Source organism: Sminthopsis crassicaudata, chromosome 1 (genome assembly GCF_048593235.1).
Source record: "Sminthopsis crassicaudata isolate SCR6 chromosome 1, ASM4859323v1, whole genome shotgun sequence".
Lineage (NCBI taxonomy): Eukaryota > Metazoa > Chordata > Mammalia > Dasyuromorphia > Dasyuridae > Sminthopsis > Sminthopsis crassicaudata.
The window spans coordinates 571105249-571123277 of NC_133617.1; the positions used below are offsets into that span (position 1 = coordinate 571105249).

The 18029-nt window shown below is 31.3% G+C and overlaps 1 protein-coding gene across 2 annotated transcripts in view; it reads left to right on the forward strand.

The window, feature by feature from the left end:
• The window catches only part of EDIL3 (EGF like repeats and discoidin domains 3), a 685096-nt gene that overhangs the window by 362579 nt on the left and 304488 nt on the right, over positions 1 to 18029 (forward strand). For both annotated transcript variants that reach the window (XM_074282146.1, XM_074282145.1), the window contains one exon: positions 5723 to 5836. In XM_074282146.1, coding sequence (XP_074138247.1) covers positions 5723 to 5836 — 114 coding nt within the window. The remainder of the gene's footprint in view (positions 1 to 5722; positions 5837 to 18029) is intronic.

An 18029-nucleotide genomic window follows, 5' to 3' on the forward strand; every position in this document is an offset into this window, starting at 1 on the left:
ATTCAGAACTATACCCAAAACAGCTATAAAACTTTATATATCCTTTGATACAGCAATTCCATTACTGGTTCTGTATTCCAACAAAATCATAAAGGAGGACCACATGTGCAAATATGTTTGTAGCAGCTCTTTTTTATTTTTTAACTTTTTTAGCAGTAACAAAGAATTAGAAAATAAGTAGATGCCCATAAATTGGGGAATGGCTGAAAAAGTTATGATAATATGAAGGTGATAGAATATTATCATTCTAAAAATGATGAACAAGCAGATTTTTAGAAAGGTCTGGAAATTTTTATATGAATTGATGCTAAGCAAAACAAGCAGAACCTGGAATTCATTGTACACATTAACAACAAGAATATGTGAATATCAACTGTGAAAGATTTGGTTCTTTTCAGTACTTCAATGATCCAAGGCAATCCCAATAAACTTTGTATAGAAAATGCCATCTGCATCCAGAAAAATAATTATGGAGAATTAATGTAAATCAATGCATTTTCTGTTCATACCTTGTCTCTGTTTTTTCCTCTTGTGGTTTTTCCCTTTTGTTCAGATTTTTCTCTCCCATCATGATTCATAAAGAAATATGTATTTTAAAAAGTTCATATACATATAAGCAGAAAAAATAAAGCACTTAATTTTTTTTAAATAATTGAAACTGAGGTAAAAATATATATTTGATGACTTATTCTGAGTCACGAATCTAGTAAGTTTTTGAGATTTAAACCCAGGCCTTCTTCTTTCTAGGTCAGTATTCTGTTTGTCATGGAACTAGTTATCTTTAGGTGATGAAACTGAGTCTATGAGAAGTGAAGTGATAGGGCTGTAGTCGTACAAATATAATTTAATGTGATGTGATTTAAATCTTTGTCTTATAAGTCCAGCCCCAGCATTATTTTCACTACATTAAACCATATTTTATCCAATAAGTGATAGGAATAGGGGATTACAATGGGTAAAGATACGAGTGGTGGGAAAGGACTATAATGTTAAATTGAAAAACCCAACATAATTCAAAGGCATAACAATGGAGAATAACTACAGAGGATTACTGTGACTATTGCAAAGTATCTGAGTTATAGAGTACATAAAGTATAGTAATCATATCAAAGAAAGTTTGTATTTTATTCAGTAGGCAATGAAAAATTCTTGGGAAAGAGATCATGAGATAAGAGCAGTACTTTAGAAATATTATTTTGGTAGTTTTATGAATGAGAGAGGGAAAGACTACAGGAAACAAAATGTCATTCAAGAGACTAATATAGTAGTACAATTTGACAGTGATGAGTGTCTTAACTAAGCTACAGAGGCTATAAAAAATTGGGGATATAAGAGCAAATCATGCCAGTGGAATTAACAGGACATACCGATGGTCAGGGAAGAGGCAAGGATCCTATGATGAATAAACCATAACATGATCCAAATCTTTCTAATTTACATATATTTCTCCAACTCTTCCTTTTTGCAGAAGTACTCTGTGTAGAAATGTTTTACTAATGTACACAATTCAAAATAATTGCAAGTTTTAGACAGCAATATATACACTCAAACATGGTTCCAATACAGAAAAAAAATGGTATGGTTTTTAATATAGCTACTACAAACATAAACACTAAAATGATGTTACTTCTTTGAAGTTAAATAGACAGTGGGCTACTGAAAAGTGTAAAGGTATGTAAAAGTATTTTTAAAAAAGAATAGCATCTTATGAACTGAGAAGGCAGTAAACTTTCCTCACCTTGGTAAACCAGATTCTAGTTTATCCACTGATAAACATGATAATTGTTCTTCTTTAGAACATATTACCCTTAATTATAAGTTGCTTTGATGCTGGTAGTTGCTCTGGTCTGATGAATAAATAATTGTAAGGTTTAAAGGTTGATTTACTTCAGATTAGATTTGCTTCAAATGTTCTTTTAATAGTGTTTATTGTGAAAAGAATTGAAAGATCTAATAAAACAAAAAACACGGCCCCTGCAAATCATTAATACTTTATAAAATGTCCCCATCGCTGAATTGTAAAAACTTCCTTGTGCTGTAAATACTGAAAAAAAGCAAAATCTGGCTTTGTTTTCGCAACTATAAATTTCATCTTAGATCTGGAACAATATATCATTCTTTCTATCTAAAAATCTCAATGCATTTGATACATCTTTGACTCAATTTTCCTCATGTCTGGCTGTCTAATTCTGTGTGACTGTAGAGGAAATTGTGAATTCGTCAGACTGGGCACATTAAATAACAGAATAGGATACAATTATTGTTTTACAGATGGGAATAAAAGGGAGGTTAAGTGGCTGATTCATGGCCTTGCTAATGGAATAGAATTAACTGCATACCATATTTTCTGGTGTATTTTCATATTATATATTATAGTCATTTTTAAGAGGGAAATGAATAAATGCTATCTCCACTTAATATTGCCTACTTCCTCTCTATCTTTCTGTCCTCCTTTTTGATTTAAAATATCTGTGATGGCTGCCAGCAGAAGTTCATCTGGTTCCTAAAAGAATTCTAATTGGTTTCATATCTAGAGGCAGATCTTTTGCTTATAGATTATTATGAATAAAATGAAACATTCTTTGCAATTTTAAAGTGGAATAGAAACTAAATTACAGAAGCAGTTTACTATTGATTTGGAATAAAAGAGGCAAAGGAGTTCTTATTCAGTCCAATATTTACCCCTCTTTTTTCTTCTTTTCTATTCAATATCTAGACCTTCAACTTGAAACTTGAAAGGAAAGGAAATACTTCATTAATTTTGAAACCAGTTTGTCTCTGTCACAAAGTTCATTAGTTTTTAGAATCATAACTTGCATTTGCATAACTGTCTAATATTTATTAAGTGTTTTATATACTTTAATCATCCTTATAACATCCCTTTGCAGAATATGCTATTATGATGTTCCATTTTACAGAAGAGAGAACTGAGACAGAGAAGAAAAATCATTTTCTTAGAATTATACAGCTAGTAAGTTTCTGCAGCAAAATTCAAATTCAGATTTTCCTTACTCTATATTCCAGTCCATTATCCATTATGCCTCCTCGCTTCCTCTTCTATACTTTACACTTCCAACTATTCCTGTTCCTCATTGTTCCTTCAGAATACTATTCACTTTTGTATGTTCAATACTTTACCCATGAAGACTTTTTTGCCTAGAAGTGCCCTCCTTTTTCTTTTTTTTATTTTATAATTATAACTGTTTCTTGGCAGTACATATGCATGGGTAATTTTAAACAATATTATCCCTTGCACTCAGTGAAATCTTCTCTGTGTCAAGTTTCAAGGGGTATCTTATTTGCTCATTTGCAAAGTCTTTTGGAAACTTAGATCCTATCTAAAATTTTTGTCTTCATTTTAATTAACATTTGTGGTAGTTTGAAAAATCAAGTCAATGAGTTTGTGATTGAGCTGAGTATTGAGAAAGGCAAAGAGTGTCCCTCATCTCAAAGAGTTCATAATCTAATGAGAAAGAAAATATGCTTACAATCATGAGCAAACAAGATTTACACAAGACATAGAGAAAAGCAGAAGGAATTCACTAGGATGAAGAAGAGGTGGGAAATGCATATAATACTTCTTGATATTAACTTGAGAAAATGAGAAACCCTGTCTATAAGCATGCTTGCTTATTTTCTGTGTGCCTACTAGCCATTTGTTCCTGTTAGAAGGAAAAAGAGAAAGAGAGGGAGGAGCAGAATATGAAGACAAAGAAGAGAAGATAATGAAGATAAACAAGGAGAGAAGAAGATAAGGAAAAGAAGAAAATGAAGATGATAAAGCTGAAGATGACAAAGAATATGATAATATGATATAACAAAAGGCATATCAGAGTAGCTCTAGAATGTCAGGCTGTATGTGTATGTTTATTTTAATATTATTGGTTTAATATTAATTTAATAATTAATATAATTTAATCTAATTACATAAATCTTTTGTAGACATTATCAATCTCTCATTTTTTTCCATAACATTTCATGAAACTTAGCTAGCAGAAGAAGTAACATTCTTTTAGAATAAATCATGTAATCACCTCACTTACCCCAAAGAAGTTGAAGCTATAAGGTACATATTAGTCTTAAACATATAGAAAATACCAGGGCAACTTTGATTGAAAAGTATCTAATAAGAAAATGGAGGATAGGGGTGAAAGAGGAGAGAGAGAGAGAGAGAGAGAGAGAGAGAGAGAGAGAGAGAGAGAGAGAGAGAGAGAGGCGAACTATAGAATTAAATCATTACTTTCTCCTTACTCAGATTTCAAGAGTGAGAAGTCTTTTTTTTTAAATATATAGATATTAGGTCATTGGAACAAATTTCCACATATTGAATTCATTTGTGAACTAACACTTTTTAAAAAGAACATACAAAATCTATGTTCAAATCTATTTATCTATCATTTAATCTATGTATATCTCAGTATATACAGATATAGATAGATAATTTTGAATTATGAAGCCAGCATTAATAGTATTTTGTCCCTTATTTGGCTCTGCTACCACAATCTTCCTGTGCCATCAACTTATAATTTTCACTAATTTCTTCAAACGTTTTAGGTATCATATCAATAAATATTTGAGGATACTGTTCTTGTTTTGTTTAGTGAAAGATATTTTTCTTTTTTGGTTCAGTCATTTTCAGTTGTGTCTGACTCTTATTTATTCCATTTGAGCATTTCTTGGCAAATATCCTCCAATAGTTTGCCATTTCTATTTTGCAAATGAGAAAATTGAGGCAACAGAGTTAAGTGACTTGTCCAGGATCATTCAGGTAATGTCCGAGGGCAAATTTGTACTCAGGAAAATGAATCTTCCTGACTAGAGGCCTAGAACTCTATTCAATGTGTTACCTAGATGTTCCTTAAAAATATAAACTATATGTACATATATATGTATATATATATATATATATATGTATATATATATATATATATATATATATATATATATACATATAGTCTAAATTTCATTAGGAATATAATTTTTTAAAATTTTTGTGTAAGAAAGAGTCAGATTCCCCAAACAAATGTCTCCTAAACTTTAAAAGAGAAATCTATTTTCTTTATACATTTATTATGATTAGGAAATAACTAGTTTTAATTTTTGCCTTGGATTTGCTTCTCAGCTCATTCATTAAAGGGAAACTATTAAAAAACAAACAAGTGTATCGGTTAGAATTTTAATAAAGTGATATTGTCTTAGTGCCAGCTAATGCTGCAGGGTAGGTTTCTAGATGTTGGAAGTAATATTAATTTATCTCCTGATTATGGTTAATTTGTTCTATTTAATTTTATGAGAACATTAAACATTTCCAAATATTCATGGATTTTTTGGGGAATCCAACCACTTCCTGCATGACCCTGTCTTTACTAGCTAATATTTGTTTCCATTTGGCTTCAAATCACATTGATTGATAATATCATATTTATTTGATTATGTTTTCTTTTCTTTTTGTTCATTAAAGGAAATGCATAGCATGGCAAAAAACAAAATATTTTAGATTACTAACAATGACATGAATATTTGGCTAATGTATAATTTATAGTCCTAAAAGTGGATTTTTTTCTGTAATCCAATTTTTTTTTCCCCATTGAACATTCAATTCTCTCTCTCTCTCTCTCTCTCTCTCTCTCTCTCTCTCTCTCTCTCTCTCGCTCTCGCTCTCGCTCTCGCTCTCGCTCTCGCTCTCGCTCTCGCTCTCCCTCTTCTCTCTTCTCTTTCTCAGATATAAATGAATGTGAATCAGAACCCTGCAAGAATGGTGGGATCTGTACTGATCTTGTTGCTAACTATTCCTGTGAGTGTCCTGGTGAATTTATGGGAAGAAACTGCCAGTACAGTAAGTATCACAAATATAGTTTTCTAGTTAAGTCTACTCCATGCATTAGAGAAACTGTACTAATTGTTATTTAAACTACTGACAGATAACAAAAGAAAAAAAAAAAAAACCAATAACAACAATGAAGATTTGCTTCTAGAGAGTGTTCAATGGTATGATTATAAATTTCAAATTAGTGCTTACATTACTGACATATATGATTTTTCCAGCTATTGAACTCATGGTTTTCTTTTTTCTCACCATCTCTTTTACCCTCCTTTTTTCCCATTTAAAACATAAAAAGAAAGAAAAATCCTAGAATTTATTTAAAAAAAATTGTAACCCAATATATATGACATTTAACAAGAATTAATATAAAGAGACAAAAGAGTAGAATGAGCATTGATGCTATTATTCAAAAGACTCTGCTTTTCAAATCCTAGCTCTGCCTCTTACTACTAGTGAAAACTTCACTAAGCAATTTATTTAATCTCTGTGAGCCTCAGTTTCCTAATTCATAAAATAGGGAGATTGATCTAGATTACAGTTTCTTAAACTTTGGGTCCCAATCCCACATGGGGTCTTCTAACTGAATTGTGAGTGGTGAAATTATGATGTTATCAGTAAATGTTTGATTTATATACCTATCTTATGTAACCATTATATCTTGTATCATATAAAAGTTTCTCAGGCAAAAAGGAATCACAAGTAGGAAAAGTTTGTTTTTTTTTTTTATTATATCTTTTTATTTACCAGATATATGCATGAGTAATTTTTCAGCATTGACAGTTGAAAAGCTTTTTCTTCAATTTTTTCCCCTCCTTCCCTGCATCTCCTCCCCCAGTTGGTAGGTACACCAATACATGCTAAATATGCTAAAGTATATGTCAAATATATGTATACAGGTTCATACAGTTATTTTGATGCACAAGAAGAATTAGACATTGAAATAGGGTAAAATTAACCTGTGAAGGAAATAAAAAATGCAGGCGGACAAAAATAGAGGGATTGGGAATTCTATATAGTGGTTCACACTCAAATCCCAGAGTTCTTTCTCTGGGTGTAGCTGGTTAAATTCATTATTGCTCTATTGGAACTGATTTGATTCATCTCATTGTTGAAGAGGGTCACGTACTTCAGCATTGATCATCATATAGTATTGTTGTTGAAGTATATAATGATCTTCTAGTCCTGCTCATTTCACTCAGCATCAGTTCATGTAAGTCTCCTCCTGGTCATTTCTTATAGAACAATAATATTTCATAACATTTATATACCACAACTTATTCAGCCATTCTCCAATTGATGGGCATCCACTCAATTTCCAGTTTCTGGCCCAAAGAGGGCTGCCACAAACATTCTTGCACCTACAGGATGTGTGGGTCCCTTTCCCTTCTTTAAAATACCTTTGTGATATAGCCTAGTAGTAACACTGCTGGATCAAAGGGTATGCACAACTTGATAACTTTTTGAGCATAGTTCCAAATAGTTTTCCAGAATGGCTGGATGTATTCATAATTCTACCAACAATGTATCAGTGTCTCAGTTTTCCCACATTCCCTCCAACATTGTGCATTATTTTTCCCTGTCATTCTAGCCAATCTGACAGGTGTGTAGTGGTATCTCAGATTTGTCTTAATTCGCATTTCTCTGATTAATAATGACTTGGAGCATTTTTTCATATGGCTAGAAATAGTTTCAATTTCTTTGAGAAATGTCTGTTCAGATCCTTTGACCATTTGTCATTTGGAGAATGGCTTGATTTTTTATAAATTAGAGTCCATTCTCTATGTATTTTGGAAATGAGGCCTTTATCAGAACCTTTGATTGTAAAAATCTTTTATCAGTGGCTTCCCTTTTAATCTTGTCTGCTTTAGTTTTGTTTGTACAAAAACTTTTCAATTTGATATAATCAAAATTTTCTATTTTGTGATCAATAATGATCTCTAGTTCTTCTTTGGTAATAAATGCCTTCCTCCTCCACAGATCTGAGAGGTAAACTATCCTATGTTCTTCTAATTTATTTATAATCTCATTTTTTATGCCTAGGTTATAAACCCATTTTGACCTTATCTTGGTGTATGGTGTTAATTGTGAGTCAATGCCTAGTTTCTGCCAAATAGGAAAAGTTTAAAAAGTCTTCACGACTTTTTTCGGGCTTTTCCAGATATCAATCTATGAGTTTATGCCATAGTAAAAAGGCACTGACAAGAAGTCAGAAGATTCATTTATAAGAAGAAAAAGAAAGAAAAAAAATTATGAGGCCAATACGGCATAATATAAAATGTATTTTGAGCAAAATACTTGTATTAGAAACCTTGCAAACTGAATAAATTATTTTACAAAAGAGAGAACTGATGCTAAGAGAAGTGGAAAAATGGGATAAATGACTTCTAAGAATTTTTCCAACTTAAAATTTAGAATCTTGCCCTATCCCATAGGTTGTTGTAACAAAAATCAAAAGCAAATAATCCATAAACTATAAAGGCCTAGTTATAGACAAGTACTATGATTATTGGATTTTAAAGTATAATTCAACCTCCTAGTATTGAAGTTTATTAAAATAATGGAATTTTAGAAATGCAAGATGGAAGGATGTTAGGAGAGAAATGAGAAATATCCCTTGAGAATAATGAGAATCTCTTTATCTTTGTTTCTGTCTTTCTCTGTCTCCGTTACTCTCTGTGTCTCTGTATTTTTGTCTCTCTGTCTCTATCTCTATTTCTCTCTCTCTTCTCTGTTTCTGTGCCTGTCTCTCTATATCCCTATCAGTATCTCTCTCTCTGTCTCTGCCTCTGATGTCTCTGTCTTTCTATCTCTATATATATCTTTCTCTATCCCCTTCTTCTCTCCCCATTCCTTTCCCTTCTCTTCATCTCTCTCCCTCCTTATTTTGGAAGTAGAGTAAACTGATGTAAATGGAAGGCCAGAGTCAAGAGAGTTATATAAACAAAAGAAAGAAACATATCAGATATAGTGGTAGGAAAGTAGGAAAGGAGAAAAAGTAAAAGAAGTAGAAAGCCACAAAAAAGAACAAATAATTCAAAGTGAGCAGTTTTGAGGGCTTTTGAATAATGTCTGTGCAAGAACACAAGCTGTTAAATCATACAAACACTATATATAGATTCAGTGAATACATGCATATATTTATAATATACATATTTTGTATACACACAAATATATTTATATATATACACACATACATACATATATATGGCATATTCACATAATGTACTTTTAATGCTGTTTTATTTTTCTTAACCTCATGTATAAAGAATATTCAACATTCATTTTTAACATTCAGTTCCACATTATCTCCCTCCTTTCCTCCTTCCATCCTAAGCTAGCAATTTGATATAGATTATATATGTGTTGTCATGCAAGACAAATTTCCATATTATGTGATAAAAGAAAACATAAAACAAAATAGAAACCCAAGAAAAATAAAATTTTAAAAATTATTTTTCAATTTGTATTTAGACTCAATCAGTTCTCTCTCTGGTGATGGACAAGATTTTTCATCATAAGTCCATCATGGTTGATTAGAGAAATAAAAATTAAAACAATACTGAGATATCACCTCACATTTACCATTTTGACGATGATGACAGGAAAGATAATGTTGTAGGACATGTGGGAAAAACTGGAACAGTAATAATGCATTGCTGGTGAACTCATGAACTGATTAAACCATTCTGGAGAGCAATTAGGAATTATGCCCAAAGGGCTATAAAACTGTGTATATCCTTTGATACAGCAGGATCACTACTAGGTCTGTATCCCAGGAAGATCATAAAAGAGGAGAAAAGACTAATATGCATAAATGTGTGTATGAGGTCTTTTTTTTTTGTTTTTTGTTTTTTGTAATGGCAAGGAACTAAAAATTGAGTGGATACACATCAATTGAGGAAGGCCTGAATGTCTTAGGGTATATGAATGTAATGGAATATTGGAATATTATTATTGTATAAGAAATGATGAGGAGTATGATTTCAGAAAAAATCTGGAAAGACTTACGTGAACTAATGCTGAGTGAAGTGAGCAGAACCAGGAAGGCATTGTGCCACAGTAACAGCAAGATTATATGATGATAAACTATGATAGATTTAATCAGCAATACAGTGATCCAAGACAATTGCAGTAGACTTGACATGGAAAATGCCATCTGCAACCAGAGAGAGAATTATGTAGACAATAGATCGAAGCATACTATTATTACTTTTTTGGTCATAGCAAAGCTTTATTTAACTTATGCATGAACTAAGGTAGTCAATATAATGCCAGCAATCTTTCTTGAGCACATTCATATTGCTATCAACTTTTTGTTTTGTTTTGTTTTTTTAACTATTTAATCACATTTTCATGCAGAAGCAGCATTTACTAAAGAGAATACAAATTAGTTCAAACTAGTTCTTTATACTTGTTGATAGATGTGAAATTGAGCTCATAACTATGTCCACATTTTTTTTTCATTGTAAAAAAAGACAAGTCTATCTAGTATGTTCCATTCAAAAGCTCCCTGTACAGAGAGAATTGAGGAAGCATACTATTTTCATCTATTTTTTGTATGCTTTTTTTCTCTCTCATAGCTTTTTCCCTTTTGTTTGGATTTTTATTTCACAAGATGACTAGTATGGAAATATGTTTAAAATTATTGTACATGTATAATCTATAACATTGCTTGCTGTTGTGGGAAGGAGTGAGGGAAGTAGGAAAAATTGAACTTAAAATTTTATAAAAAGGAATGTTATAATCTATTTTACATGCAATTAGAATAATAAAATACTATTGATTTTTAAAAAAGTCTTTTTAGGATTTTCTTGCATTATTGCATTACAGAGAATAACTTTTTTTTCTTTTGTATTGATTTTTTCTTAAAATGAAGATAAAGAAGGAGAGAATAAAGTTCTATAGCATTGTATGTTTAAACCTGGAAGGGATTTCAGATATCATACATTTCTTGTGATTATATTATAATGCTAGAATATGGATTCAGTTCCTCCTTTCAAATTCCAACATTCTTTTCATTATATCATTCTGACAAATTTACCCATATCTTTACAAATACAACTACTATTAAGAACAGATAAGAAACCAAATTTTTAAGTTCTTCTTTAATATTTTGGTGACCAGTGGTATATCTTTAGATTCTAAAGGATTAAAAATTCATCAATGGCTATAAAATTGGAGAAACAAATAAAATTCCTGGTTTTGTTTCATAGGCTATCTGTTAACAAGTTACTTATTTCAAAAGTCATTTTTTTTTGTTGAATTATCTTAAAAATTGGTAAACTGTCCTCCCACATCAAATTATTCAACACATTATCTCTTTTGGCCATTATGATGATTGGAAATGTTAGTGTGACAAGGACTTGTGTTATTATTTATTATTTTAGGTTGTCCTTTCCAGTTCACCATCAATCATAGATATTTGTGTTCTTTACTCCTTCTATATTTCTAACTTTGCTATTTTTTCTTGTGATTTTGCCTTCACATATTTAACAATACTCTCAGCCTTACCCTATATTTATAAGAGAAATTAAGTTACTTTCCATTTTCAAAAAAATTTAGGAATTATACTGCCTTCAAATTTGCCTGTTGGCTCCAATTTATTAAGTCTATCCATCTAGTTAAAATACTAATTACAGATAACTCCTTTATACTTAAACAAACTAAATAATCTTATTGTATACCTTTCAAAAATAATGATGTGGACCCATTACTCTAATTCATTCATTTCAACGCTGTACATTGTAAAGAATCCTGCTGTTATTTGGAATTTTCATAAGGCTTTCTAATTATGCCATTATAATTAATTATATGAAAATAATAGTTATTACAAAACTCTATTACCTAATCAAACATTTATCAGTAATAATTAAATTAGGTTAAGGATAAATTTTGTAACTTCATTGATTGCCTGAAATTTATGTAGAATATTTTTATTGTTGTATATTAAAATATATTTAGAAGAAGTTTGTTCATTAAATTAAGAATTAATGACAAATTGCTTGACATACACATCCTCTTCTGTTGATAAAATGGTAGGAAGACCAGGTTTAATTTAATTGCTTTGAACTTTTATTCTAATAAGTTTTGTTATTTTAGTTGAAACACTTGCAAGATGAACTCAAATCAGTCTCCTAATTTGGGTTTTTTTTTAAGAGTCCCTTGGTACTGTTAAAGGACATAAGCCCAAATATTCAATGAGACATCTTCATAAAGACCATGAAAGGAAAAAAAAATGATTAACTAGAATGAGCAAGTCTATCCTCACTGGAATAGAAGGCTCCTTGCCATGTATTTTTAAGAAACCATGATGTGATAATGAAAATCCATAGCTATAGAAGTTGATAGACCTTTAGTTCATTAATTGAAAATAATGTATCACTGCATTCATATTTTGATGTATGTGTCCCACAATATGTCCTAAAAATCTGAATATTTAAATGCATGTTTAAATATGACATGATTAAATTTCCAGGAATAAAACTAATATCATTCTTGTTCCTAACATTGCTTTTGGAAATGAAGATGGTTCATCATATCTAAGGGAAAGTATGTGTATTATTGAAATTACACTAGTAAAGGATGGAGTTTTTGCAGTTTAGTAGGGTTTTATTAATGACTAAGAGAAAACTCTCTAATTAAAAGAAAAGTGGATTAAAAAAAGTTGTTGCCTATTTGGCCCATCTACTTTCATCATGTAACTATATTCCCTCCCCATTCATTCTGCAGCTTACTATGTTTTCTCATGGTAGAATATATATATATAATTTTCACATTAGCTCTTGATCAATTAGATAACCATTATAGAAATGCCTTTATGTGATTGAGATGTTTCGAAAGAATTGAAGTGTTAATCTAAGGATGAACTGCTTTACTTTTTTTGTAGTAATTTACACCACTACAATCCATTACCACAAAGACAATGCATGTGCTTCATGTGAAGTGAGAGTTAGGTCTTTTCTGAAATTATGTGTTAATGAGACTCATAAATCATAAAAGTTCACATAAAAATATGGAAGGAAGCAATAATTTTTATATTTCTCCTGACAAATTGGACTACACATCAGCAAGAGACAGCATAAGGTATTTTTTTTATCATTGTTATAACCTAGGGTTGGCCAAATTAGTGAGTAATTCCTTAGATACTGTGTGTGTTGTTGGGCTTTCAAGCATTCTGGAATATGCCACACACAGCTTCTTCTTCTTTCTATCCTCCCACCAACAACACTCAAAAAAATTAAATACAAAAAAGAACTAAATAGCAGGTTTTTATTAATTGCTTGCTTTGTGACAGGCACTTTGCTAGGCCACAGGGCATGCAAGTTCAAAGAAGACAACTCTTTATTCACAAAGAGTGTACATTCTAATAAGTGAGACAAGAAATAGATTTGAAAATACCTAAAGCATAAATATGATGTGAATAAATTAAAATACAGACAAAGTAACTAAATAGCATGCAGTTTGGGAGGGAGAGAACTAAGAAGTTAGGGATCAGGAAAGGCTTTATGCAGAAGACACTACTTTAGCTGCTTCTCAAAAGAAAAAAAATTGATTTTATGAGGCCATGGAGAGAATGATACATTCTAGGTATGGGTTATGGTGAGGACAAGGGCACCAAAATAGGACATGGAAAATCATGTGTGAGGAACAAAGAGAAGGCTAGTTTAGCTGAATTATAGCTTGTAGCCACTCTATTAAAGTCTGGAGAAATATCCAGTAAAGCTATAAAACTAATTGGGGCCAAAGTGTGAAGTGGTGTGAACAAAATTTATATTTTACCCTAGCAGTAATAAGAGACCCTTGGAACTGATGAATGAACATGATCATATCTGATCTTAAGGAAAATTATTTTGGCAGGTGTGTAAAGTGTATTAGAATGAGGAGAAAGTACAACTAGAGAATTCTTCCCAATACCCCCATTTATTCTGCTGCCTTCCCTATTAATTTTTTCCTCCTTTTTTGTATGTAGCAGTTTTGGAAAGTCTGCTCCAATTCACTGAGCTCCTTAAGAGTAGAGATGTGTGTGTGTGTGTGTGTGTGTGTGTGTGTGTGTATGTGTGTTTCCTTCAGTTCTTTTTATCCCCAGCACTTACTAAAGTGCTTGACACATAAAAGGAACCTAATAAATGCTTGTTAATGTGAACAATTAAAATTCTGTTGCAATATTATGGGCAAAAGGTAGTAAAAGATTAAGATAAATTGAGTTTATGTAGAGAGAAGGGTTGGCTGGCAAAGACACTGTGAACACAGAAAGGGCAAGATTTCACAGGTGATTACATGTTTGAAATGTCAAAGAATGAATATTCCAGAATAATTCTGAGGCTATGAAACTGGGAGACTGGAAAGATGGTAATACCTTTGAGAGCAATAGGAGTTAGGAGATACAAACTATGTTCAGCTATTACCAAAAGGCTGAAATATGAATTGACAACACTGAATAAAATCATATTTCTACTTCATGTCCCTTGGGTCAAAAGATGGTAGGGAGAACTTTGCAGATTTTATTTTATTTTAAATTTATTATTTTTGATATTTATTTTAAATGATTTTGATTTCCATTTTTTCTTCATTTCTTCACCCCTTCTTAAGACAGTGTTCAATCTGATATACATTATAGATATAAAATAATACAAAATGTATTTCCACATTAATTATGTTGTGAAATAGAACAAAAGGGAAAAACCACAAGAAAGAAAAAAAAAGTGAAACTGTATGTTTAAATCTTCATTCAGACTCCATAGTTCTTTCTCTGAATGTGGGTAGCATTTTCTATCATAAGTCTTTCAGAATTGTCTTTGATCATTTTGTGACCAAGAAGAACTAAGTCTATCAAAACTAATCATCCACACAATGTTTCTGTTACTGTACAATGTTCTACTCTCTTCACTCAGAATCATATAAGTCTTTCCAGGTTTTTCTGAAGTCTGCCTGCTCATCATTTCTTTTGGAACAGTAGTATTCCATTACATTCATATATCATAATTTGTCCAACCATTCCCCAATTGAAGGGCATCCCTTCAATTTCCAGTTCGTTGCTACCACAAAGAGAGCTACTATAAACATTTTTATACCTATTGGTGCTTTTCCATTTTTAATGATCTTTTTAGGCTACAGATATCATAGAGATATTGTTAGGCCAAAGGGCTTGTATAATTTTATAACCCTTTGGGCATAGTTCCAAATTGTTCTCCAGAATGGTTGGATCAATTCACAACTTTACTACTGATGCATTAGTGTCCTAATTTTACTACATCCTTTACAGAATTTATCATTTTCTTTTTTTTTTGTTATATTAATAAATCTGTTAGTTGGAAGGCAGTATCTCATAGTTGTTTTAATTTGTATTTCTTTAATCAGCAGTGATTTAAAACTTTTTTTTATTTCGTATGGCTAGAGATGGCTTTAATTTCTTCATCTGAAAATGAACTTTGCAGATTTTAATGGACAGTTGGATATTCCTGAATGGAATAATGCCTCCAATTTCTCCAATGTGGTCATGACCCTATAGAAAAGGAGGAGTCAGCAAAGTGGAGTGAAAAGAGTTCCTAAATTTAAAATTAGAGGATCTAGTTTCAGTCTGTCTCTGTCACGTATTGCCCATGTATTATTGGACAAGTCATTGGGTTGCTCAAGGCTTAAACTTTCTTATCCATAAAATAAATGAATTGGAGTCTCTGAAACTATGATCTCTGAAAGGTATATAAATTGTTAGTTAAAACCTATATGTATATGTATCCACATGTGTGCATATATATATGTATGTATACATCTATGTGAATATACACATACATAAATCATGTATATGTATCTATTAGATTAATATGTCTAAAATGAAAATAGGTAAGATTCAAAGTATATCACAATTTAGAGACAGGATAAATTGTATAGAAGATTTAATATTTTTCCCACTTCAGAATTAAAAAATGTTATTCTCCTGACAAGAGGGGAAACATAGTACAAATGAGAATGTCAAACAAGAATGTTAATCTTACTGACAAACGTACCTGTATCTGTTATGTTATCCTAAGGCAAACTCAATGCACATGCAGCTTCTCAGAGACCACTCAGATCATAATTCTTGTGTTTTAAAATTCATAAGTGCATTAAAATCAGAAACAACAAAGGAAATCTTATGTGGTTATTTCCCTGAGTGTTCCTAACAATGATCAAGAACTCTGGAGTCAGAGTTTCCATTCCCATTTCAAAGATTTGCTACTTTTAACCTCCTTGGGCCTTAGTTTCCTATCTGAAAAATGACAGCTTTGCACTAGATGGGCTACAAGTATCCTTATAGTTTTAGACCCATGTTTCTATATTCATCAATGTCCTATATTATAAAATAATGAAAGGCAAGTAAAATTGCCCTTCAGTATTCTCTCTGGAATTTCCCCTTAGTTTTCTCCCAGGCTATCACCTTTACTTTTTCCATATCTTGACCCCTTGGCAATCTAGTTCGATCTTATAATACTCTCTTCTCTTGAGTCCTTGACTTTTTTTTTTTTTTCTATGCTGGGCAATCTGAATATATCTTCCTTATCAATTCACTATTTTACTCTCCATCTTAGTCTGTGAGTCTTCTCTGGAATCTGCCTCCACATTATTCCAACTAGCCACTGTTTCCTAGTTCCTCTGTTGGAGTCCTATGCAAATGTAATTTACAGATTCCTTGGAGATTGGGCCAACACCCTCCTTTTTTTTTTTTTAACCTCTTTCATCTGCTTTTCCTTCTTTCTAAATGATTTCAGTTCTGAATTTTGTTCTCAGCCAGCAATATATAGCTGTCCTAATGGGATAAATTGGCTGAAAAGTATATTAATCAGAATTTCTCCCTTCTTCTCTGCTTCCCTTATATGTATTTCTGGAAACTTCCACTTTTTTTCCAGGGAAGTACTTTGGTATTGTTAAAGACCTAGATATGAACTGTAGCTTCTCTGCTAATAGCTATTTCATGTAAAGCATCTATCTAGATCTCAATATGTGATCTGTAAAATAAAAGGACTGGACTAGATGATCTCTAAATTGACTTCTATCTCAAAAAATCTTCTTATTTTCTTGTTACATTTATAATGAAGATCCTCTCAGTCTCTCTAAGAATACTTGCTAAGAATATCTGTTTTATATTAAATTATACATGAGTTTCCCTGTTCTAGCTATTAGTGAAATGATAAAGTTGTGATTTTGATTTATTCTTGTATTACCACATAACTTCTATCACTCTGTATGTATTTATCTATAGTTCAACACTGCTGTGGAATTTATTATTGACATGCAAATATATTAGAGGTGATTTTACTTAGAAAATTTATGTGATACTCTCATAAAAGCCGCAAAGAAGTCAGAAAATGCATTTGGAGAGATAAGAACTATGAAGGGACTCGTGATTTTGACTACCAAAAAGCAAACCACCTTGTTAAGTTTTATTTGTCATTATTTCAATAATCTATAGCACTAAAAGTAGTGGCTGATTATTTATTACAACGAATACTTCAGTGAATGAGAGTAGGAATTCTTAGTCATGTTGAGGCATTCTGTGGATAATAAGATTCAGAACTGAAAGTGGCTTTAGATGTTTGCTAGTCCAATCTTCTCATTTTACATATCAGGCAGCTGATGACTAGAGACACTTGACCTTGTCTACAGTCATTACAAAAGTAATGGAAATCACAGTAGATATTTAGAGCTTGACCCCATGATTTCAAATTTATCTCTTTTTCCACAGTGCCATGTTGCAAAATTTCAGTTATTTTTCAGAACCCAATGGGTAATATCATCATATTTAAGTGGTAAACAACATAAATATTATCTTCTCTTATGCAACTAAAGATATGCATATCAAAATCAAAGTTAGGAGGAAAAAACTGATGTAAAGAAAAATATATTTTCTTAAAATTTTTCACTAAAGGAAGAAAATGAATTCTAAGTATACATAAATTGAGGATATTAAATATATGTAGATGTGCATATGAATATATATGCATATGCATACATATATGTAGTATTTCAATATCCAGAAAGAAACATAAACATATATATATATATATATATATATATTAAACACAAATATGGGAAGGTGTCAAAAATTTTTAATTTTTTCATTTTGGATATTCTTTCCACAAATATAGAAAGCAACTCCAGTATTCTTCATTGGGTTGGTTCCAAATTTTTCTGAACATATTTATAATATTGCATTGACCTTACTGGAAAG